Raw genomic sequence first — 24,608 nt, 5'->3', positions numbered from 1 at the left:
TTTTTTAAATGCTTTAACTAGAATTTATACACCTTAGAGTCTATGATGATACCACCAAAAAAAAATCATAAATAATGTTTTTATATGCCTCCCAACTCTTAAAGTGAAAAACAAAGTTGAAACCCACAATTTCTGATGACCTAATGATCCTAACGTGAAATACTGGCTGCAATTTAGACCAGAAAACAAGGGACCTTGGGTTCCGTGAATTAAAAATGATATATAAGCAATAAATAATTCAAGATTACATGAACATATAGATAAAATGGGTTTAACATATAAGGTTTATATACTGGGGTTTGATAAATATATAACTGCTATTTATATATTTATTGTTACATAAAATTAAATATTACAGAGTTATACATATCATATCTTTTTATTTATTTATGACAGTTTGTTCAGAACATTAGTGCTTTTGGTAGATTAATTCTACTTTACTCCCATAGCAATGGTAATTAAATTAACTTAGGAAAGTACTGTGGACAGGAACGGCTCAAAGAAGGGCGCAGACTACCTCCCAGCAAACATTTACTGAATGTCTACTCTGTAGAGAAGGAAGAAGGGAGAGAGGGAAAAATATGGTATTAAGACAAGCTATAACAGAGAGTAACCTCTCTGAGAGTACATGGACGTATATCTTCAGTATACTGAAGATATATTTAAGGTAAAGAGAATTGCTAAGAAATCTAGAATTTTATGTGGTAGGTTTGTTGTTGGTAGTAGTGCTGGTGAAAAATTCTTAAACTATTTTCTACATATTGTAGCATTGAGCAAATAAGTAAATACAATATTGTTGGAATCATCAACGAAGGAGAAAGAATATAAAAACCTAAATGTAGGAAGGAGAGGAAGAGCCCTGTGGTGCTGCACTGGAGCGACAACTTCAAAAAAACAATAATTTCCTAGTTCTGCCCTCCAAAAGAGGGAAGCAACAGCACCCCATTTGACAAGGGCACACCTAGTCCATCCCCCTTCAAGGAACCAGGACTCCTTAGGAAACTGGCTGACTCCAGGGCTAGGACAGGAAAATTACAAAATAAGCTGGAACATCTTTTTGCATCAGAAAGTAATGAAGTGCTCAAAGAATGATAGAGTGATGTCAAAAGGGCACCAGTTCTATGAAATAAGATTTTTTTCAATGACCTCTATTATAAAACTGAAAATGCTTTCCTCTAAGAGTACCAAAAAATTTCGTGAAAGTGTACAACCGCTTTTGGTTATTCACTTTGAACTGGAGACCAAGCCATGCAAATATGAAAAGGTGGTTAAGTTTGAAGTGCCTAACCACCTACAGTACTCTATTATCCAAATCCCTGCCCACCTTCTGACCCAGGAATCAGAAAATTCCAATTACGTGACAGCAGACCGTAAAGGAACCTTGGAAATGATCTTGCCCAATCTATTCATTTTATAGAGGAGTAATCTGAGCCCGAGGAGTCAAATGACTTGCACAAAATGACAGAGTGAAGAGTAGACCCCCAGGCTTCTGACCCCCTATCATGAGTACTGGTGTGGTTTGGTTATCCTGTTCCTCCATTTCCACTTGCAGGGGCCAGTGGAGTTAGGGGAGGGGAACTGCAGGGGTGCTGTCCCAGCTACCTACCACTTATAATATTGCTTTTGGGGAAATGGGGAAAAGCAGTCCTTGATTTAAGAGTTGGAAATAGCCACTATAGCACCAAGGGATTTTCATTTGACAACTTTTGAGTTTTTCTTCAAAGGTTGGCCACCTCTGTTTTATAGAACCAGACCTAAGGAATCCCTCTAAAACCTAGAATCCTATGACTTCACTTTCTACAATTCTGGTAATCTAAGCTGATGGTAGTCCCAACCAAGGGTTCAGATTATTACATGCAGTGAATTAGTTCTTTCAATAAAATTAACACCTTTACTGATTTTATTGATTTTTATTAGGTTGAATTTAATTAGAAGCCTAGATAATCAAGTATGTGATGATATAAAATAAAAGGAAATATCTGAAATGGTATTCAAACACTAAGTTTCAAAATATTTCAACATTATCAAAGTACTCACACACTAGGAAGAGGGATAATTTGCACTCTAAGCCAAAACTTCAGTTCAGTGTTTCTCAAAAGGAATGGGCATTTTAATAATGCTGCAAGAATCAAGGCTATGTTGTAGACCCTTCTTTTTAACTCATTCTGAAATATTGGAAATGCTCTTAAGATTTACTAGACTAGTTCCCTCATGTCCCAGGAAATAGAAACACCAATATCTTCCTATAAATTGATAGAGAATGGCTTTAAGAAACAAAGTAGTCATAGTATAAAATGTCTGTCATAAAGAACTCACCAACTAAGACAACACTGTCATCTTTAGCAGACATTTTAAATCTTAAATGTTGATAATCAGGTAATTCCATTCAGCAGGCCTGCTCAATAAGTTACCAGGGAGAACATTTCAGTGAACACACCCAAGTAGGCCCACTCATAGCGTTGGTTGTTCACGATTAGACCCTACCCAGCACGCTCTATGCAATGGCCTCACCTCAGTGGAATCACAAATTCTGACGAACCACACAACTATTTGGTGGAAATTAAGGCACACTTTCAGAAAAAATTCACAGACATTCATGTAGATGAATAATAATTTTAAATTAAGGTAACCAGCAGTCTTTGGAGTAGAAATCTCAGCATATGGCTAAGTTATCACATGGTCACATTATCAACATGATTCAAATAACTGAATAAGCAAAAGGCAAACTATGCCTGTCAAAAAGACACAGAATCTTCGTAATTTTTAAGGTGAATAAATGGCTCTCAGAATTATTCTCCAAATTTTTCCTATGTGACCAAACTCTGGGCAATGTTTAGGTCCATCTGATCACATGAAAGTATGTTCTTTTTCATGCTGAAACTGAGAGATATCAATAGATATACCTCGCCCTCCTGCCAGCTTGCCTCTGCTTCCCTAGTTTGTTCAATAAATATTTGTTGAACACCTGAGAAATACCATTGTTAAGCACTGATGATCTAGCAGTGAACACACCAGACATGGTCCTTACCCCACAGGGCTTACATTTTAGTGAACACAGACCAAAAAAAGCAATCAAAATAATTACAACTGGTAATAAATGCTATTAAGGACAGAAAAGGGAGAGAAAGAAAATAACAGAAATGACTCAATGTAGGGTGGTCAGGCAAGACTCCTTGAGAAGATGACATTTAAATAGAGACCTTGAAGTTGGGTAGCAGCTAACCGCAGGGCTGGAGAAGAACCTGTTCCAGAACCAGGAAGCAGCCTGTGGTAAGGCTCTGGAAGCGTTTGGTAGGTGGGTAGCATAAAATGCATTTGGAAAGACAGGCAGGGGCAGATCATGCAGGCCTTTAAGGACAGTAAGGAGTTTAGATTTGATGTAAGCACAATGGGAAGCTACGGGAGGATATTAAGCAAGAGCATGAGCTGATCTGAGAGAGGTTTCCAGGTCAGTCCTCCTATATGGAGAACGCAGTGGCGAGGGCCCAAGCAAAAGCTTGAGGCTAGTTAGGAGGCTTCTGTCTGGAAGCCTGGAGAGCAACGGGGGGCAGCCAGCCTGGGTGGTGGCAGTGACCAGGAAGAAAAGCAGAGGATTTAAGATATAATATAGAAGCAGAATTAATAGGACTTGCTAATGGATTGGACTGGGGGTACAGCAGGGTGAGAAGAAAAGAATGACATTCTGAACATGCTCCATTTTTTTAAGAATAGTATTCTCAAAGACTTGATCAAAACAGATCAATAACAAGCGTTAGTTTAAGGACTCTAATACTTTTATAAGAAAGAAGTATATTAAGTAGGCTTTTTGGACAGTTTTTACATTAATACTAGAAAAAAAGAGTTTTGAACAGTTAACAGGCCAAAATTTAGCAATAAAATAATTCCTGTACCCTAATCACACTTGGATTTCTGAAACATTGTGGCCACTGAGGGCTTAGAATCTATGATTGGCATATACTTTAGCCTGCTGTTTCTGTGTCAAAAATTAAGACACTGAAACTATAATTATGAACTTATACCCATCTCCTCCAACAAAATCACTTTTGCCAAGTTATATATATATATTTTTGGGGGGGGGGTGAGGAAGATTGGCCCTGAGCTAACATCTGTCACCAATCCTCCTCTTTTTGCTTGAGGAATATTGTCCCTGAGCTAACATCTGCGCCAATCTTCCTCTATTTTGTATGTGGGACACTGCTACAGCATGGCTTGATGAGCAGTATGTAGGTCTGTGCCCAGGATCCAAACCCACAAACCCTGGGCCGTCGAAGCTGAGCATACGAAGTTAACCACTACACCACCAGGCCAATCCTGCCAAGTTATATTTTTAATGAAAAAAAAATGCTATGCATTTCACACAAGAAACAGCCATATAAAGGATACTTTTATTTTGGTTGTTAAATTATCAAATCATTATCCTCTATGTCATACAATGTCACTAGTATAGATGCTCAAAGATTAACAGGAATTTAGAATTTAGACACAGGAGAAAATTGGTATATTTGCTAACCAAAGATTATGTGTTTCATCAAGTTTCTCTTCCTGTCCTGGCTGTCAGGAAGAGTGAAATAAAATTTAATGTTCCACTGCCATAATAGCCCTCATGCCAATGTATTTTCTTCTTCACAACTGTTGATGCTTAACCAACAGTTTATTTAAGTAAGCTTTTCATTTAGCTGCCTTGGTAAAGTAGTGTGGTAGAATAGCAAGAACAAGCCTTTCGATTTTGACAGTCCTAGTTTCAAATCTCAGTTCCATTACTTACTAATTGTGTGATACAACTTTAAAATAAGATACTTCCCAGAGTTTTCAGCTTTCTCACCTACAAAAAAGGGAATAATACCTACCTAACAAGGCTGATGTGAAAAATTAAATGAAAAAAATGTTTTGAAGGGCTCTGCATGATGCCTGCTATAGGGGCTCAGCAAGTGGTAGCTAAGCTTATTATTAACCCTGTGGAAAGATGCAGGATATAGATACATGAAAATAAAGTGGTAAGTAAAATGGGCATACCAAAATAACAAGAAGACCTTAGTTATTCTTCAAAAATCTTATAACAAAACGTTCTACAGAGCGGCCGGCCCGGTGCCATAGTGGTTAAGTCCACATGCTCTGCTTCGGCAGCCTGGAGTTCATGGGTTTGGATCCAGGGAGCGGACCTACTCACCGCTCATCAAGCCATGCTGTGGCAGGCATTTGACACATAAAGTAGAGGAAGATGGGCACGGATGTTAGCCCAGGGCCAATCTTCCTCAGCAAAAAGAGGAGGATTGGCAACAGATGTTAGCTCAGGGCTAATCTTCCTCACCAAAAAAACCAAAAATTTAAATTAAAAAAAGTGTTCTACAGAGAAACAGAATACTACAAATTTTTATGTTTACTAGAATTACAACCATGTAAAAGAGGTATAGATTTTGAAATACAAAACTAAATCATATGAAGAATTATAAAATTCAACTCATTTTTATGCTTTTTCACTAAGATCTTTAAAAGCCATTACTTTTAATTTACACCTCTCTCCAGAGCTTCCTAACACTTGCCTTCCCCTCCTCCTTATGTGATGGTGTCCAGGATAAAGACATTCAGTGGTCAAATAGCTGGAACTGAGCAATGGCTGAGGGAAGGGTGGTAGGAAGGGAGGTTTCATCAGTTATTACTCAAAACTGAAAATAAGAAAGCCTGGAACGGCAATCTCTATAATCAACCCATAAATAAAAAAACTATAATAAGCTGAGTAATGGCCCCCCAAAAATGTCCACATCCTCATCTCCAGAGCCTGTGAATGTGTTACTTTATGTGAAAAAGTGACTTTGCAGCTGTGATTAAGGATCCTGAGATGGGGAGAGTAGCCTGGATTATCCAGGTGGGAGCAATGTAATCACAAGGAGCTTTATGAGAGAGAGGCAGGAGACTCAAAGCAGATGTGATGATGGAAGCAGAGACTGCAGTGATGTCCTTCAGGAAGGGGGACATGAGCCAAGGAATGTGGAAAGTCTGAAAAAGGCAAGGAACAGATTCTCCCCTGGAGCCTCCAGAAGGAATACAGCCCTGTCAACACCTTGATTTTAGCCCATAACACCCATTTTCAGACTTCTGAGTGCCAAAACTGTAAGATAATAATTTTGTGTTGTTTTAAGCCTCACAATTAGTGCTGATTTGTTACAGGAAATGAAAAGACAGACCATCAAAAAGTCAAAGCAATATGACATCCTCTCACCATCCTAAACACGACCCTCAGGCTACCCTTTGTACAGTCTAATCCCATACAGAATGTCCCATAGTGAGAACTCACCCACAGGGCACAAGGCAATAGAGCACTTTGGATAAGAGCAAGGGCTTCAGGCCAGACTTTTGGAGTTTGAATCCCAAGTGGGCTGTTGGCTAAATTTAAGGCTTCTATACTTCAGTCTCCTATTTGTAAGGTGGTGGTTAATAACAGTACCTACATCATAGGGTTGTCATGAGGATCAAAAGTAATCATCAAAGTAAACTGCTTATCCTGTTGCCTGTCACACAGTAAGCACTTGATAAATGTTAGCTCTATTACCATTTAAGTCTTTGAGCCTTCTCTCTAGGGAGAAAATAAATCAAAAAGACTCTTCTCTTCCAAACCCAAAAAGCTCTTAGTCAACGAATGGATCACTTGGCCCCTCAGACATGTAGGTATAATTTAATAAGCCTTCACCTGTGCCTTTGCCTGTAAGTGCTAAGCCTGCCCCCCAATCTCTGTTAGGTTCCAGAAGTCTTCTGCACCTGTGCATGCTGCCGTAGCCAGAAGAGAACGCAGCTGACATTTCATAAATTGGTTCAACTTTTCTGAGATATGGGGCCCACGGGGAGGAGTTCTAGTCCTCATCCTCTCTACCTTCCCTTCACCCTTTCACCGTCTTCTCTCCTCCCTGTCTCCTTAGTTTAGTGGTCATCTTTTACCATCTGTGCATGCCCTTGAAGGTCTTATCTTACCTCTCAAGTATTCCTTCCAAAATTGACAGCACTCTAAGACTGATACTGGTTATTATAATTTTTCACCTCCCTACCCTGAACAACTCTGGTTGAAAACTTCATTTGGATGCTCTGACAATTATTTTTACAAGACCCAAACCTTAAGGAAAATACTACAATTAGTGGAACTGTTCTGAACCCCTCCACCAGAAATGTATTAAAGGCAAAAGGCATCCATCCAAACTTCCCTGGACATTTCTAGAAATACATGCCATTCAAACCAACCCCCACAATGCTCTTTTAAATTCTAAGAAAACAAATTATTGTTAATGAAATATCTCATTAACACTTAAAATTAATCCATACTCACTTTACATATATCAAACATATTCTACATGCTGGTGTGAAGCCCAGACTACTGCTGGTGTAAAACGCTCATTTTTACAGTTGAGGAGGCTCAAGCTCTGAAAAATAAAATGATTCATAGGAGGCCAAAGAACTGTGACCAGTTGCTCAGGCTGCTGACCCAGCACAGCCATCCTACAGTCTTGCCTAGCTCAGTAAGGGAGAGACTAGGAAGCAATGGGTGCCCAAAAGCAAAGCAGGGTCGGCACTAAGGGGGAAAGTTTGGAAATATTAAAAACAAATTTTGCTAAATATCACTTGGTTTACCTGTCCCCTACTCATGACTAATAAGTGTAAGCAAAGAAAAAAAGTATGCTGTGTTTATGTGAGCTTTATGCCCTCTTAATTGGAAAAAGGAATCCCTTGAATAATCACTGTGAACAATACATTTAATCACAATTTGCAGAATTTGGAGTATAATCTCACTACTTTAAAGAGGCGTAGAAGCATAAAGACATTATTGTTTGCTTGTATAACAGTGTTGTTCTTACAGATAACAGATTTTGATCCTGACCCTGATCAGGAACATAACCTCTCATCTTAAAACCACTTATGGAAAAAATACTCATTCATCTCTTCATTCATAGACCATATGGCTGCCTGTGCGACAGGCCCTCCCCAGAACTTGACTCTCCCTCCTTGAGATCAACTGACCCCCATCTGTGGACTCCACAAGCCAGGCTCTAGGACCTTCAGCCTTAGGTCACCTTTGCCATAAATCTCAAGTTTATCCCAATTCTGAAATGTGGGCTTCTGCTTTATTTTTGAGACCTTAGTCTGTACTTTGCATCCTAGATCCTGTAACTGAACCCCCACAACCGTTTTTTTTGGTGAGGAAGATTGGCCCTGAGCTAACATCTGTGCCCATCTTCCTCTATTTTGTACGTGGGATGCCACCACAGCATGGCTTGATGAGTGGTACGTAGGTTCCCACCCAGGATCCGAACCCGCAAACCCTGGGCTGCTGAAGCAGAGCGTGCAAACTTACCCACCACACCACAGGGCTGGCCCCTGAATCCCTTATTTTAAAAAAAGAAAGTAACCCTTGGCTTATTATTGCCAGTCACCTTCCTAGGGACTAGAGTCTAGAGCCCTTGGACCTAATATCAGCGACTAAAACTACCAGACTTCCTCAACACAGGCCATTTACTGGCTCTTATCTTCAGTTACTGTCTGTCCTTTCTGGTTCTGCTTGCTTATCAGACAAGCAAGCCCTCCAACTGGATTTCTTGGGGGCGACTGCTTTACAGAACTAACACCCTTGATTTCTGTCCCTCCATGAAGTTAGGTCTCACCACCATCACCACCCCCACTTCCAATTTAGGAGTAAGTTTGGTCTAGATCCCAAACCCTCCCATCCTAGGCCATGGCAGTACAGTAACCAAGTTATAACTGAGCCTGTTCTGAAATCAAAGTTTTAAAAATGTTTTCTTAATTATTCGAGTGTTATTTTTCTCTTTCTAGTCAGCAATCTTAACTAAACTTTATATCATGTCATAGAACAAATATCATTACATGTCAAGTATTTTCCACTGAAAAAAAATTACTTCAGTTTCAGCATAACCTTTTCAACAAAACTCAGATATTATCTTTATCTATTTTATGTAATTTGGCAACACTATAGCAAATAGGTTTCCCCTCTTATGCCAATTCAAATTGAATGGCACTGGCTGTCTAGAATGCTGTCTTCAGAGGAGTTCTGAGGGCAAGTATGAGGTGGAAGGTGCCCGTGACCATTTAGCAGTGTTTGCCACGGGAGCATTAGGGAGTGACAGTACAGAGGCCACATTTCTGACACTCCTTTGTTAGAGGATGGGATGATGGAAGTTGTGGTTATTTTTGTAAATAGTGTAAATATTTTTGTAAATAGGATTTAGATTAAAAATTTTCCCTAGTGATATTAATTCAAACATTAATTGCTTAAATTTCATGAGACCTCAAAAATACACTAAGATGACAGGACTATATCACTTTTTTCAAAAACGAGGAGAACTTAGAGGGGAATCTCCCCAAGCCAAACCATAAAAAGAGGTCTACTAGCAAGTGCCAATCCCAAATGTTCTCATATTTCCTATCAATTGAAGAATTCTGGTTTTCACGCATTTCATATACACTATTGTGTGTTCTCCTTAGAATCTCCTCCTACTGTGGCATCTGATCATGTATGAGACCATCCTAGCCAAGAGGAACCCTACCAGAAGTATCTCAGGTACTTCTATCCCCAAACTCGAGCTCCTTAAGACTTGATGCCATAACTGCTCTCCATATCCACTTACCCAAACATGTTACTTATCCTCTATCAAGACTCAGTATATCTCATTTAAACTTTAAAAATACCTAGGCACACATTTTTAGCTGTTTAACCTTTACTATATATATGTTGTCAACAAACACCTTCCTTCCGTAACTAACTTCAAAAGTTATACATTTTTATTATACCTATGAGTAAAATACTAAGTTCTTTAAATACAAATAGAATGAAAATGTTAATTATGAAAGAAGGTTAGAGTTAGGGAGCAACTATCATTAGACAATTTTTTAACGAACTTTATCATTTCCCACCAACAAAATTTAATTCTGTACACATCAGGCAATAGAAAAGGCCAAATGTTTCATCTAAGCTTTGTCTTATCTTACAGATCGCAAATGAAACTGGTTCCAAGAGTTTAGAGGGAAAAGTTATATTTATGTTATTTTTATTATCAACATAAAAAAGCCCCCTTTCACTCCCCAAAGGATTTAAGGAGGCTCAATTAAATTAAGTGAATATCAAACAAGTTAGAAAGTGGTTAAGTGAAAGAAAAGCTAAATTCAAGAATATATAACATTTAAATGGAAATAATTTAAAACTATAAATACTGGTCAAACACGAATTAACTTTCCAGGACACTCTGCTAGACTCTCCACAGCCCACTACAATCTACACGAAAACCCTGGTGGAGCATCTAAGGCAACTAAAATCTAATGATAGTATAAAGACCAACAATTCAGATTTTTTCAACCTCAAGAATTATGGACTTCCAAACATATATTTAAGATTGTTTTAGAAGTCCTTTATCAATCTTGAATCAAAGTATCTTGAAATATTCATCTTTTTACAAAGAGAAGAAATGGCTCCGTGAATACATGTGTGCAGTATGAGTTGACAAAATGCTCTCACATAAATATCCTCATTTGATTCTCACAACAATTTTGTAAGACGGGCTGGACATACATTATTTCCATTTTACAGATAAAGACAGAGAGTCAGAGAGGTTACATGGCTTGCCTGAGGTTATAATTAAGCAATAATAAGTGTCAGAGCCAAGAATCAAAACCACATCTTCTCCAGCCAGCTCTTACGCTCTTTCCATGTTACCTTGTGACATTAAACAGTTGATATGCAACCTTCTGGAAGAGCAAAAGAAATGGTAGGAATCAACATGACTCCAAAGGTAAAACACTTTTTCCATGCCAATTTAATTCCCAACAAGTATAAGTCATCGTCTTCCCACCTTGTCTTGCCCCTACCGCCTTCCCGACCATCCAGGCACTCAGGCAGGAAGTTTGAGAGCCTTTCAAGATTCCTTTCTCTTTCTCACCCCCACATCAAAAACTATTGAGCCATGTCCCATTCTGGTTCCTAAATCAATCTCAATCTGACTCTTTCTCCCCATTCCTACCACTCTCATTCACATCTCCATCATCTCCTATCTGAACAACCACAATACTCCTAACTGGTTTGGCGACTTAAAGGCTACTAAGATCTAATGATAGTATGAAATGCCTACTGGTGTCTTTGCCCTCAGTTTTACCCAATTCAATCTCTCTTCTTCTTCTTCTTTTTTTTTTTTTTTTTGAGGGAGATCAGCCTGGAGCTGACCGGTCCATGCCAATCCTCCTCTTTTTGCTGAGGAAGACTGGTCCTGAGCTAACATCTCTTGCCAATCTTTCTCCTTTTTTTTTCCCTTTTTCTTCCCAAAGCCCCAGTAGATAGTTGTACGTCATAGTTGCACATCCTTCTAGTTGCTGTATGTGGGACGCCACCTCAGCACCGCCTGACAAGCGGTGCATAGGTGCGCGGCTGGGATCCAAACCCAGGCCACCAGAAGCGGAGCGCACGCACTTAACCGCTAAGCCATGGGACTGGCCCCTCAATCTATCTTCTACAAAAAGTTATCTGCTTACATCATTTTCCTGCTTAAAATCCGTATATGGTTCTACATTGCCTGTACAGACTATACATAAAAACTCAGTGTGGCACAGAGAGTCCTTCATAACCTGATCCCAGCCAACATACCCTTCCAGCCTGTCTCATTCTCCACCACTCCCACACACATCCTATGCTCCAGGCACAGTGGACGCCCACTGCAGAAAAGACAAACAGGTTCAACCTCACGTGCCAATTCCAAGTAATTGGTAGTGGCTGCCTGAAGCACCCCATTGAGAACTCTGAAGCTGCTTACAAATTAAGCACAAAAATGCAATGACTGATTAAGCAGTGTCTGCTTTTGGTATGAGGAAGTGGGTGTCAACAGAAATGCCACACTACAATCCACGTCCTATTGTTCTTTGAATAGTTCTTCCACATTTGTAAACCTTTGTACTTACTGTTGCTTCTGCCTAACATGTCTTTCTCCTTTTAGCCCACTGCTCATCCTTCAAGACCTCCAAAAGATAGATCTCCTCTGTGAAACCTGCCTTACATCACAAAGCGTCAGTCACTCTCTTCCTTGGGCTCACATGGTTTTCTGTACATGTCTCCATTATTTTGGAATTATTGTACTGTACTGTAAGTTTTTACACACCTGTGATCTTCTTGAAGGTATAGGTGTACTTTATTCTTCTTTCTATCTTCAATATCTGGTACAATGCCCTTAGAAGGCACTCAAATACTGGTGAAATGAATAAATAAAATCATGTAACAGGGGATTCCTCTAATATGGTATTCTCACTAAACTCCAGGAGGACATGGCCAAGCCCAGGATCAGCCAACCTACTGTGACTGTTAGTAGCATTCTATCACTACTCATAACCTCTATCTACATGTATCCTTATCTCTCAGAAATACAAGATATTAAGGGAAGATACTAGCTAGGAATTTGGCTTCCAATTAGATTGGGCCAGGAAGTAAACTGGAAATATGAGGGAAAAAGACAACAGATATGTACAAGTAGCATAAAAAGATCTAAGAGTCATAGTTTTTAGAAGCTAAATATGGGCCAGCAAATCCTGTTGTTATTAGGGATACAGCCTTTCCATATACATGATACTAGTCAAAAAATCCTTATTAAATTTAGACTAATGTCTTGCGTTGGTTTTAATTTTTAAAGTTTGTGAGGTGCAATCATTTGGAAAACTTTTGGCAATATCTACTAACAATGAACATACACATACACTATGAACTAGCAATTCCACTTTTAGGTATATACTCAACACAAATGCTACATTTATTCACCAAAAGATATGTTTAATAACGTTCATAGCAGCATTATTCATAATATCCAATCACGATATCCAAATGTAAGATATAAAAATGCAAATGTCCATCTACAGTAGAATGGATAAATTATGGTATATTCATGCAATGGAATATGATACTAAAAGGTGAATGAACAAACTACAACTATATGCAACAATACAGATCAATCTCACAAAATTCAGAGAAAGAAGTTAAACATAAGATAAAATAATACTGGTTGATTTTATATATATAAGTTCAATACAGACAAAAATTCTGGTGTTAAAAGGGGTCATGACAGTGGTGACTCTTGGGGTAGCTGGTGACTGAAAGGGTGCACAAGCAGGCCTTCTAGGATGCTAATAATGTTCTGTTCCTTAATCTGTGTCCTGGTCACATGAGTGTATTCACATTGCGAAAATTCATCATTTATGATTTATGCACTTATCTGTGAATTACATTTTAATTAAAATGTGTTTTAAAAATAAAGACAAAATAGAGATATTTTCAGCCTAACAAAAACTGAGTGAATTCAGCAGTGGCAGACCTGTTTATTACAGAAAATACTAAAGGGAGTTCTTCAGGCAAGAGGAAAATGATCCTAGAAGAAAGTATAGTAATATAGGAAGAAACAAACAGCATGGGAAGAGCAAATATGTGGAGGAGTCTAAATGAATATTAAATTGTACAAAAATATTGTCTTATATTTAAAATCCATAATAAACTAAAATACATGTCAACAATCATAAAAAAGCAAAAGGAGATAAACGGCGTTACAGTGCTTTAAGATCTTTGCATTCTCTGGAGAGCAATACACTAGTAAGTTATACGAAATTTTAATAAAAAGTCAATAATGCACATTGTAAAATAACTACTAAAAGAATAGTAAAGGAATGTGCAAAAAGCAAGCTAATGAATGAAGAAATTTTAACAATTAAAAAAGTACTTAATCAAAAGGAAGATAAGGGAGAGAAAATGAATATAGGACTGGTGGGACAAATAGAAAGCAAATAGTAAGATGGCATATTTTAAAACCCAAATATTAGTAATTATATTAAATGTAAATGGAATAAATAATCCAATTTAAAATTAAAGATTATTATATTAGATAAAAAACAAATCCAAACTATATCCTGCTTGTAAAAGACACACTTTAAATGTAAGACTACAAAAAAGTTCAAAGGCAAATTATGGAACGGAATATAACATGCAAACATTAATCAAAGAAAGTTGGTGTAATTATACACACATAACTATAGCCACATTGATAAAAGTGTCAATCCACCAAGAAGATATTACAACTCTAAATTTGTATGCACCTAATAATATAGACTCAATAGATAAGTAAGAATTGACAGAATAATCTACGAATCAAAGAAGAAATCACAATGAAAATTAGAAAGATATTTTAATTCAAAGATAATGAAAATGTGATATATTAAAACTTCTATTTATCAAAACACACCATTAACAAGGTAAAAAGGAAAGCCACAGAGTTGGAGACGATACTGCAATACATATAACTGGCAAATGGGCCGTATCCAGAGTATATAAAAATCAGAATATATAAAAATGAGAAAAGATAGGGCCGGCCCCGTGGCATAGCGGTTAAGTGTATGCACTCTGCTGCCGGCAGGCCGGGTTCAGATCCTGGGTGCACACGGACACACTGCTTGTCAGGCCATGCTGTGGTGGCGTGCCACATAAAGTGGAGGAGGATTGGCATGGATGTTAGCTCAGGGCTGATCTTCCTCACCAAAAAAAAAAAAAAAAAAATGAGAAAAGACAAAAAACATAATAAAAGTAGATTAAAGGTTACCAGGGGCTAGGAGAAAGGGAGAATGGGCAGTTACTGCTTAATAGCTACAGAGTTTCTGTTTGTGTGATGAAAAATTTTGCAAATAGACAGTGGGGACAGTTGTACAACGTTGTAAATGTAATTAATGCCATTAAATTAAATGGTTGAAATGGTAACTTTCATGTCACATACATTTTATAAGAAAAAAACATAGTAGAAAAAAAGTCAAAAGATCTGAAAAGAAATTTCACAAAAAAATACATCCTCATGGCCAATAAACATATGAAAAGGCACTCAATATGATTAGCCATCAAATAAATGCAACTTAAAACCATTACAAGATATGTACCATTACATAGCCACCAGAATAGCTAAAATTTTCTTTTTCTAATGATATTTCCAAGTGTTAGAGCAGAAAGCAACAGACACATTGCCAGTAAGAAAAGTAAACCGAAACAACCACTTTGGAAAACTGCTTGGCAATATCTACTTGGCAATATCTACTAAAACTGAAGAGACACACACGCAACCATCCAGCAATTCTAATAGATATACATTTAACACAAGTGCATACATACATTCAAGAGTGTTCACAGCAGTGTTATTTGAAATAGCTAAAAACTCCTAACAATTCATATGCCCGTCAACAGCAGAATGGGTAAATCAATTTTGGTATTTTCATACAATTGATACTGCATAGCAATGAAAACAAACTAATGCTACATGCAACAAGTTATGTATCTTATAAACATAATATTGAGCAAAAGAAGACAGATACAAAAAACATATAAGATTCCATCCATATAAAGTTCACAAACAAGCAAGCCCAATCAATGGTGCTAAAAACTAAGACAATGATTATATGTGGAAGGCTTCTGGGCTACTCATAATGTGTTTTCATTCTTAATCAGGTTGGTGTTTATGTGGTTGTGTCACTAATGATTTGTGCACTTTTCTGTATATATGATGAATTTCAAAAAAAAAAAAAAAAGAAAAATTTGTGGAAAAAGCCCAAGAAAATAAGTTTTGAGCAGGAAATGTCAAAAGAAATTAGATTTTAGCCAGGAGAAAAGTGGTCAATGATTTAATTATCTTCAAACATACACGACACACACCAAAAAAACTCTTTTAACAGATCCTGACCAACACTTCATCACCAGCTTGTCATCACTAAAGCAAAAAACGTCTGTCCAACTCTCGTGCACCTAGATGAAACATGCTTAAATTGCGTAAAAGTTTGGTGGGACATTTTCTTAATGTATTTTCTTTGTATGATGAGGGCAATGCAAGCAGCAAAACAAAACAAGATGTCACGAATGCCTACCCTTGATATATTTAAAAATCAAGAGAATGCCAGTTAGATATTGACCTGAGAACAGCAAAGGCTGGACTAGTTAAGCCCAATAAATTCAACGCAAGAAAAAAATAAATCTTGCCTTGTCTTGACCCTGTTATACTATCACTCAAAAGTAACTATACAGAAATTAGAAAAAGTAACTATACAGAAATTAGGGAAAATATCACCACTTCTCCCAATTAATTTGCCTTGCTTTACATACATCAGTATTCTTCTGGTCCCTAAAGTAACCATGATCTCATGTAATAGTCTGACATACTTAGCCAAGACCAAAAACCATTTGCCCAATGACACTTAGTTTTCATCTTGGTCATTTAAGACATTTTATGAGCATATCACAAAGAGTGTATTTTATCCACATGTTACACTTCAGAGCAGTAATGAAAATGCATGTTTACAAAATGGGGAACTATCTCAAACGTGGTTCATCGCCACCATTATGCATGGTTCTGCTGCTGCTGCTTTAGGGACACCTCTAGCCCAGAGTATCCATAACTACTGGCAAGAGGGAGCCAACGATCACAAGATTTGTCCCAAACCAGTTCCTGACCATCCACATACTTCAGTCAATCCATACTTGACCTCAGGCCACATTTCACTGACCTCCCCTCAGCTTCAGAATATCTACGTTGCTATCCCAATATAGGCTCCTCTAGCTTCAGTTCCCAGGTATCTCTCCCTTCTAATAAACAACTTGTACAGACTGTTCTCTCTGAACCTCCCTATTCAACTTGGCTCTATGATATTCAATAAATAACTGTGGAATGAATAAACGAATATACAGACAGGGGTGGGCATGCCAGTAAAAGTGAGATACCAGAACGAGATACTTCCCAAATCTAACAAAGTTTGAAAACCAAAAATAACTAAACTTTTCAATATTTCAACTCTTCTTCTATATTGAAAACAAAACAACCCCAGCACCAACAAGAATACTCAGCACTGAGCTCCTTGGAGATATGTCTGATTCTAGGGCAGGGGTAGAAAATATACACGATAAGCCTTGAAGCAACTTGTAGGGCCAGAAAGCCAGCATGTGCTCAAAAACACAAAAGAATGGTTGCATGTCAAAGGGACACAAGAGCCAACCTGAAGGAGCTTCCAAAGGCCACAGCTGGAACAATCTGAACAACAAAATATATAACATGGTAATGGATACAATTAAAATATATGTGAGTCCAGACTGATATAAATAAATGATGGCAGGGGCCAGCCCCGTGGCTTGGCAGTTGGGTGCGCATGCTCCACTGCTGGCGGCCTGGGTTTGGATCCCGGGCGCGCACCGACGTGCCGCTTGACGGGCCATGCTGGGGCGGCGTCCCAGATACAGCAACTAGAAGGATGTGCAACTATAACATACAACTATCTACTGGGGCTTTGGGGAAAAAAAAGGAGGAGGATTGGCATGGATGTTGGCTCAGGGCTGACCTTCCTCACAAAAAAAAAAATAATAAATCATTGCATAAATAAGTAAATGGAGAAGGGACAAATCTTCCTTATAGAAAAATTCCAAATACAGGTTCCCCCACTATCCAAAAGTTCACTTTACACCACTTCGCTTTTACGAAAGACCTACATTAGTACTTGTTTTCGCTAAATGAAAGAAATCTGAAGAGGATTTTTGCTTTAAGAAAAAAAGGCAGGGCCAGTCCCATGGCTGAGTGGTTAAAGTCTGGCATGCTCTTTGTGGGTTGGGATCCTGGGTGCAGACCTACACTACTCGTCAAGCCATGCTGTGACCGCGACCCACATACAAAATAGAGGAAGACTGGCACAAATGTTAGCTCAGGGACAATCTTCCTCAAGCAAAAAAAGGGGAAGACTGGCAACAGATGTTAGCTCAGGGCTAATCTTCTCAAAAAAAAACGTGAAAAATAGCATTCAGCATTTGTTTTGCAGTGAGCCATCGTAGAGGCAGCATGCACCCCAAGCAGCGAAGAGTGGCGCTGCCAAGCTCCTTCCCCGGAAACTGCACTCAGCACCTCAGGATCAAGTCACCATAACTCTAAATTGTGTCTTTGAGCATCTGTGCTTTATACTGATTTATTTTGATGGGTTATTTTTTGGGTCTGGGTACACTCAAAAATTTTTCCCACATAAATTTATGGTAAATGCTTCTTCACTTTATGCCATCTGGGCTTACGAAAGGTTTCAAGGGTACACTCTCCTTTCAGATAGCAGGGAAAACCTGCAATATTAAGTAGATATTTGACCCCTCCTTGAATGCAGGCTGGACTTAGTGACTCCTTTCCAAAGAAGAGAGTATAGAAAAGATAAAAGCAGTAACTCTTTAGTGGAGAAACCTGGCAAACAAGGGTCATATCACCAGTGGTGTTGCCTGGATATCATGTGCCCCAATCCGATGTGACAAGAGGAATCCTTCCCCTCTCTGGTATTCTTCACCCAAACGCATATCCCCAGTCTAGTAAGGAAAACATCAGGCAAACCTAAATGGAGGACAGTCTACAAAACCCCTGACCAGTAATCCTCAACACTGTCAAGGTCATGGGAAACAGGAAAATCTGAGAGACTGCCACAGACCACAAGAGACTAAGGAGACATGATGACTAAATGCAATATGGTATCCTGGATGGGATTCTGGAACAGAAAAAGGACATTAATAGAAAAACTATGGAAATCCAAATGAAGTCTAGTGTTTAGTTAACAGTAATGTGCCAATGTTGGCTTCTTAGTTTTGAAAAATATAACACAGTAGTGTAAGATGTTAACATTAGGGAAAGTGGGTGTACTATCTGTAAATCTAAATTATCTCAAAATAAAAATTTAATTTAAAAAAACCCCACTATATTTGGCAACAGGCAATATTTTTTCCTCATAGTTTTAAACAAATATCTGGGACAGGATAGTTTCTTTTTTCTACTTAGACAACAGGAAGCAAAGGGAAATATAATATAGCTCCAATGACACTAATGAAAGTGGGATGGAAACTGTTGCCATTTTACAGAATCTATGATGCAGGAAAGCAGTTTTGACCTTACAAATAAAACACACAGAGTATGACAACATCTTTTATCAACATATAGTCCCTGGTAGATCAATGATTTTTTTCTTCTAAAGTTGAGTCAAAACTCTTAGTGAAACTAATGGCTTCCCAATAAAATTCCAACTTACTTAAATACCAATATATACATATATGACTAAATTCTTTCCACTGTTTGCCTCTGCATAAGGCAGAAATAGAGAGATAACACCACAAATGCATTATTCCAAAATTTCTCCCAAAAATGTCTGTGGCCACTCCCCACAACCCAAGTGCAAGTATGTTGGTGAGTAAATTGGAGTCAAAAGTGACAGCAATCTTAACTGATCATGGCTAAAATATCTTAATTGTGCAAATGACCACCTGGACATACCGTTAAAGCCCCTCCCAGGGGCCTAGAAGGCGCCTGTGTAAATGAGTGGGCTTAAAGTTGAAGCTGCATAAGCTGCACGGTAAATTTATCACTGTGTTTATGTTTTATTTTCTCTTCTTTAATGACTAGAACAATTTATGTTTACATCACCCATGGAAATTTGAACACTGCTTGCACATAGTAGGAACTCAATGCATGTTTTTAAATTGAATTAACCCCGCATCTCTGGACATATTGTTAAAATGGAATAATTCTTACCTATTACTCTAACTGATAAGGCATTTCACCAACCCCTAATACCGTCATTCACCTCCAACCCCTGCCCTGGACACATATATACATATACCTTAAATGTTTCTTTCATTTAACGATCAGGATCTGAACACTCAAGAAATATACCAAAAGTGAACAAAAATTAATGTTTTTAAACATGTTTTCACTATTTCAACCTTTCCAGAAATATTCTGTCTCTCTTTAAAATCAAATAGGATATTATTCCAAGACCACTTCCCCCACCCCACCAAATTAGCATGAATCTTGCTGAGAAGCTTGACTGATCATATCCTCTTTTCAAATCCCAAACAAAGCCTGAATGTTCCCAGTACCAAAGGATCCCTTTATTAGTATGCACATGGGCTTTTATTGTTCCTCCGGGGAAAACCTATTATCAATTTTAAGATTATTTTTAATCAACATGTGGTCATAATTTTTCAAATTAAAGCTAAAGGTATAGCAAAAATTTTGAAACCAAAATCTGAAATAAGATATTTTTGTCAGATAGGTTTAAGGCCTCAGAGGCTGCTGAGACCATGTATTGGTTCTAAGCTCTAATACTACTGTTATTAATAATTCTTTGTGGCATCCCAGAAAAAAAAAATATGCTAATCTTGTAAAGATCTGGAATATAACCTAAATTCCATCAATGACGACTTTCTAAAGAATGTGTATACCAAAATGTGTTCTAAACGCCGGTTAGGTGCACTGGTGACAAACAGCAGGTTGTAAGGGAAAACTTCACCAACTTGTATATAATAAACTTTTACCAAGCACATAAACATTGGGGAAAATAAAAATTTTAAGTAAGTCACCTAAGAAGAATCATAAGCCCTCTTGCTTCTAAGCAACATATCCCTCTTGTCATCACAGAAATACTTCATAAAATATATTGCTTGTTTTAAGATCCTAATTTGTAATTTAATCATTTTTACTCTCAAGATATCCTCTAAAGAACTAATTCGTCCTTTTTCTTTAATTCATCTCCTTCAGTCCTACATCATGCTACTTTCAGGGCCATGTTAGTACATGGCTCTAACTTATATCTGAATGCTAATTAAAATGTGAATGCTAATTAAAATTAATCATTCTTCATTGTTTTTTCCCCAATATTGGTCTCATTTCCATGCCTCCCACACATTTCATCATTGTTCTATTTCTGTTATAATGTATTTCTAATTTTTTAATTCAAACTGAATGTGAATATTCTGGGTGTATGAATACTGTTAAAAGTAAACAAGAACTAAAATCAATTACTACTACGTTCAACTCCAAAACAACTCAAGAAAGCGTGCGAGGCGCTTTTTCTTTCTATGGGACTAAATGGAGAGATACTGTTGATAGTGGTAAGAACCACCAATACCACTCGTTCATTCAACTCAACAGTGGAGGGAACAGTGGTCAGCTGAAAGATCCATTTCTCCACACTGAACACACTCCTGGGCACCACCCATCGTCTGCCAGACCAGTGGTTCTCAGTGTTTCTCAACAGGGAATGATTTTGCCCCGCAGGGGACATTTGCCCATGTCTGGAGACTTTTTTTTCTTGTCACGACTGGGGAGAGGGGGCAGGTGGTTATTGGTATCTAGTGGGTAGAGACCATGGATGCTGCTAAACATCCTGTGCAGGCACAGGATAGCCCCCACAACAAATAATTATTCAGACAAAAATGTCAATAGTGCCAAGGTTGAGAAACCCTGACTTGGACATTTGTCCCAATTCTGTAAAAATACAGAACAGCTGGATCAGAGGCACCATGGTGATGTGAAAGGACCACAGGATTAGGGGAGGAAGGGAACTAAAACCCACCGAGTATCTGCTACATCCCAAGCCTTGCATTAGTCACTTTATAGGTACCATCTCACTTAAACCTCTATCCTGTGAAAAAAGTGATCTGTTCTCATTTTACAGATGAGAAGGCTGGACTCAGGGAGATTATGGAACTTACTCAAGGTCACTTAGCTAGGAAGGGAAGAAATCATGATCCAAATTGAAACCTAATCTGTTTCATTCCACAGTATTTTACTACAAAGCCTAGAGATTAAAAGACCTGGATTTGATTCAAAGAGTTACCAATATGAATTTGAGTAAGTCACCTAACTTTTCCTTAAAACTCCATTTAGAAAATAAGTCAACAGATATCGCGTGAAAATATAAATGCTGTTGATTGCCAACAACATATAATCACGTTAAACACCTTATAATGAAAAAGAAAGCGCTTCTTAGAATGGAGATGTCAAAATAACCATTTTTTCTTAAAAATAGAATTTATACAAGTGTGCACAGTACTAAATTATACAGGATTTTTAAGAATGAAGATTAAATGTTCAGAAGACATCGTGCCTTCCACAGCCATGCAACTACCCTTAATTCCTAAGAGGAAATAAACTAATTTAAACATTATTTTAGTGTAAACTTTCCAAAGATTTTTAATCAGTCAGCCCTAAAATGCTCAAGACGACATCAACAACTTTGACTGGACTCTCTCCACAACTGGTAGTAGAGGTCATGAGCAGAACTAAGGACTAAGAGGATGGATTACAAGTCCATTACTGCTGCTGCAGGAAACAACTCTTCTAATCTCTCCATCATTCACACTAACGATGCAAAAAAAAATAATAATTCATTTCGACCTAAGCTTCTAATTTTTTAAAAAACTACCACCAGAATCCACCAGTCTTTGACAACTAAACTACTAGTAGGTCCACAAACCATTTAAATTACACTCTTCTAGGATTAAGTTCAAGAGACAATGTAAACTGGTGTTTGTTCCTTCCGAAAATCACTACTACCAATGCTGCTTCTAAAAGCAGGTTGCACACAACCATTTTTCCTCTTGAAACACTAGATCTCAAGGCCTGGCTTTGCTGTATTTTATAAATGTATCTTTTCATATCCTATTAATACACTGTAAATAACTTATAATTGCAAGTATTTCCCACTAATACTAAGTCCAAGTTTAAAAGCAATAAACACATCAAGTAAACTAAAAAACTGTCTGAAATAAAATAATTTCAAAAGAATCATAAAAAGACTGGCTTTGAATAAATAAAAATTCTAAAATGTGGTTACCTAACACTAAAAATAAATAAATGTTCTGGTACAATTGAAAGAACTGATAAACTATCTTGAATGTTCTTTATTTCAATCAATTTAGATAAGGATTCTCATTAAATGTCATTTTACTGACTAGTTCTGAATTACATCTTTCACCTTAAGCATTTTGACAACTCCATCAACTTTCTAATAGTGAAGGTGGATTAATTTTCTACGTTTTTAATAGACTTGCCTCTCAAAAAACTGAATTAGATAAAAACTGATAGGAGAAACCTGTTATCAACCTCCTCTTCATCAATAAATATTTGATGTACGCTCTAGCTACATGTGTAGGTGATAATCTTGAAGAATTTACATTAGACTACGACCTAACTAAAATCCATTTTATCCATTTATCTGACATCTTGTCAACTTTTTAATTTAAAAGCCTGTTTTTTCATCACAACAAATTTTGATACACAGGTAAACAGTAATTATTTTATAACTTTCAGGAGCTAAAAATCATTATTTAATCTCTTCTTCCATTTCTCCCAAAATAGCAGAATTCTCCTCAGGGCTCAGATTTCTTTATATTTCCAAACCGAAGGAATATTATTGCCAAATTTTTAAAAATACTATTAGCTGCCTACTTATTCCGAAAAGTGTAATTTTCCTGACACCGCAATGAACTATCCCGGACAAGATCTCAAGTGAACCTTTTATAACACCTATCACATCACAAATACAACAAGTAAATAGCCATGGCATGTAAGTATGCATACAGAGCTCATCATGAAAAGGAAGCCACTCCATTTCCCCAACAAGCCGCAGGCAGCCGTCCTATGACAGCCCGTACAGTTACCAGCACTCCCGGCAGGTCCGCGGCCCTGCAGGGGGGCGCAGGCGCAGGCCTGCCCAGGCCCACCAGGCCCACTCGGACGCCCTCCTCAGAGCCCCTCTTTGTGCCGCTGCCCCCGCCCCCGCCATGCTCTGACCTACGTGGGACCCCGCTCGGCCACAGCGCCAGCACTGCCCTTCCCCGCAGGCCGAGACCCGGCTCCTCCCGAGTCTCCGGTGAGAGGTTGGGGGGGTCGCTGGGGTGGAAGGGCCCGGAGCCGGCAGGGGAAGGGGACCTGGGCAGAGGTCCTCTCGTGGGAGATAGGGGTCGCGGGGCGCAAGGGCGGCCCCGGGGACTCCGAGGAAAAAGGGGGCCGTTGCGGGGGTCCTCCGGGGGGAGATGGGGGGTTGCGGGGCGGAAGGGCGGGCCCGGGGACTGAGGGAAAAGGCGGCCCCGGCGGGGGTCCTCCCATGGGGGCGCGGGTCGGCGGCCTCACCCGCGGCGGGGGGCGGCTCTCCCGCGTCGCCGGGCGCCAGGGTGACGGCGCCATCCCTCCAGACGTGGATCTGCGCGGCCGAGCGCGCGCGGCGGCGGGGCTGGCGGCGGCCGGCGGCTGCGGCGCGCAGGGAGCCGCAGCACTGGTAGCACACGGCCCACGCCTGCTCCTCGTTGATGGGCTGGTTGTAGAGCCGCAGGATCTCCTCCAGGCTCAGCGCGTCCTGCGGGACCCCCGCCACGCCCGCGGCCGCCCCGGGGTCCGGCGGCCCCTCGCCGCCCGCCGGCTCCGCCCGTGGCCCCTCGCCGCCCGCCGACTGAGCCATCCCGCCGGTCGGCGCTGCGCTCGGCCGTGCGCCGGCGTCTCTTCAGCTCAGAAGCATCGTCTCGGCGCGCCGCCGCCTCCTCATCCCCGGAACCGCCCCGCCCAACCCGGCCGCGCGCGCCGCCGCGGGGGACGAGGCGAGGGCCCGGGCGGCCGTGGGCGAGCGGAGGCCGGCGAGGACGCCGCGGCGGTCCTGACCAGGCCGTCGCCGCCGCCAGCCCGTAGCGACGCGATGGCGTCCGCCGGCCCCGCCCCGCGGCCGCCGCGCTCTCCAGTGCGGGGGCCGCAGAGCCGCTCCGCCGGGATCCGCGCGGTCAGGGGCTC

The 24,608-nt window shown here is 39.5% G+C and overlaps 1 protein-coding gene across 4 annotated transcripts in view; it reads right to left on the bottom strand.

The window, feature by feature from the left end:
- The window catches only part of SPIRE1 (spire type actin nucleation factor 1), a 242,050-nt gene extending 217,660 nt beyond the window's left edge, over window positions 1-24,390 (bottom strand). For 3 of the 4 annotated variants that reach the window (XR_009222388.1, XM_058556762.1, XM_058556764.1), the window contains exon 1: window positions 23,961-24,390. Coding sequence is in view for 3 of the 4 variants with exons in the window: in XM_058556762.1 (XP_058412745.1) it covers window positions 23,961-24,285 (325 nt within the window). In the remaining variant the exon portion in view is untranslated. The remainder of the gene's footprint in view (window positions 1-23,960) is intronic. The other variant, XM_058556765.1, reaches the window with a different exon arrangement.
- Between the last annotated feature and the right edge of the window lie 218 nt (window positions 24,391-24,608).

Source organism: Diceros bicornis, chromosome 16 (assembly GCF_020826845.1).
Source record: "Diceros bicornis minor isolate mBicDic1 chromosome 16, mDicBic1.mat.cur, whole genome shotgun sequence".
In the NCBI taxonomy this organism is placed as follows: domain Eukaryota; kingdom Metazoa; phylum Chordata; class Mammalia; order Perissodactyla; family Rhinocerotidae; genus Diceros; species Diceros bicornis.
The sequence above is the reverse complement of the archived record's forward strand: the minus strand, read 5'-3'. Positions and strand labels throughout refer to the sequence as shown.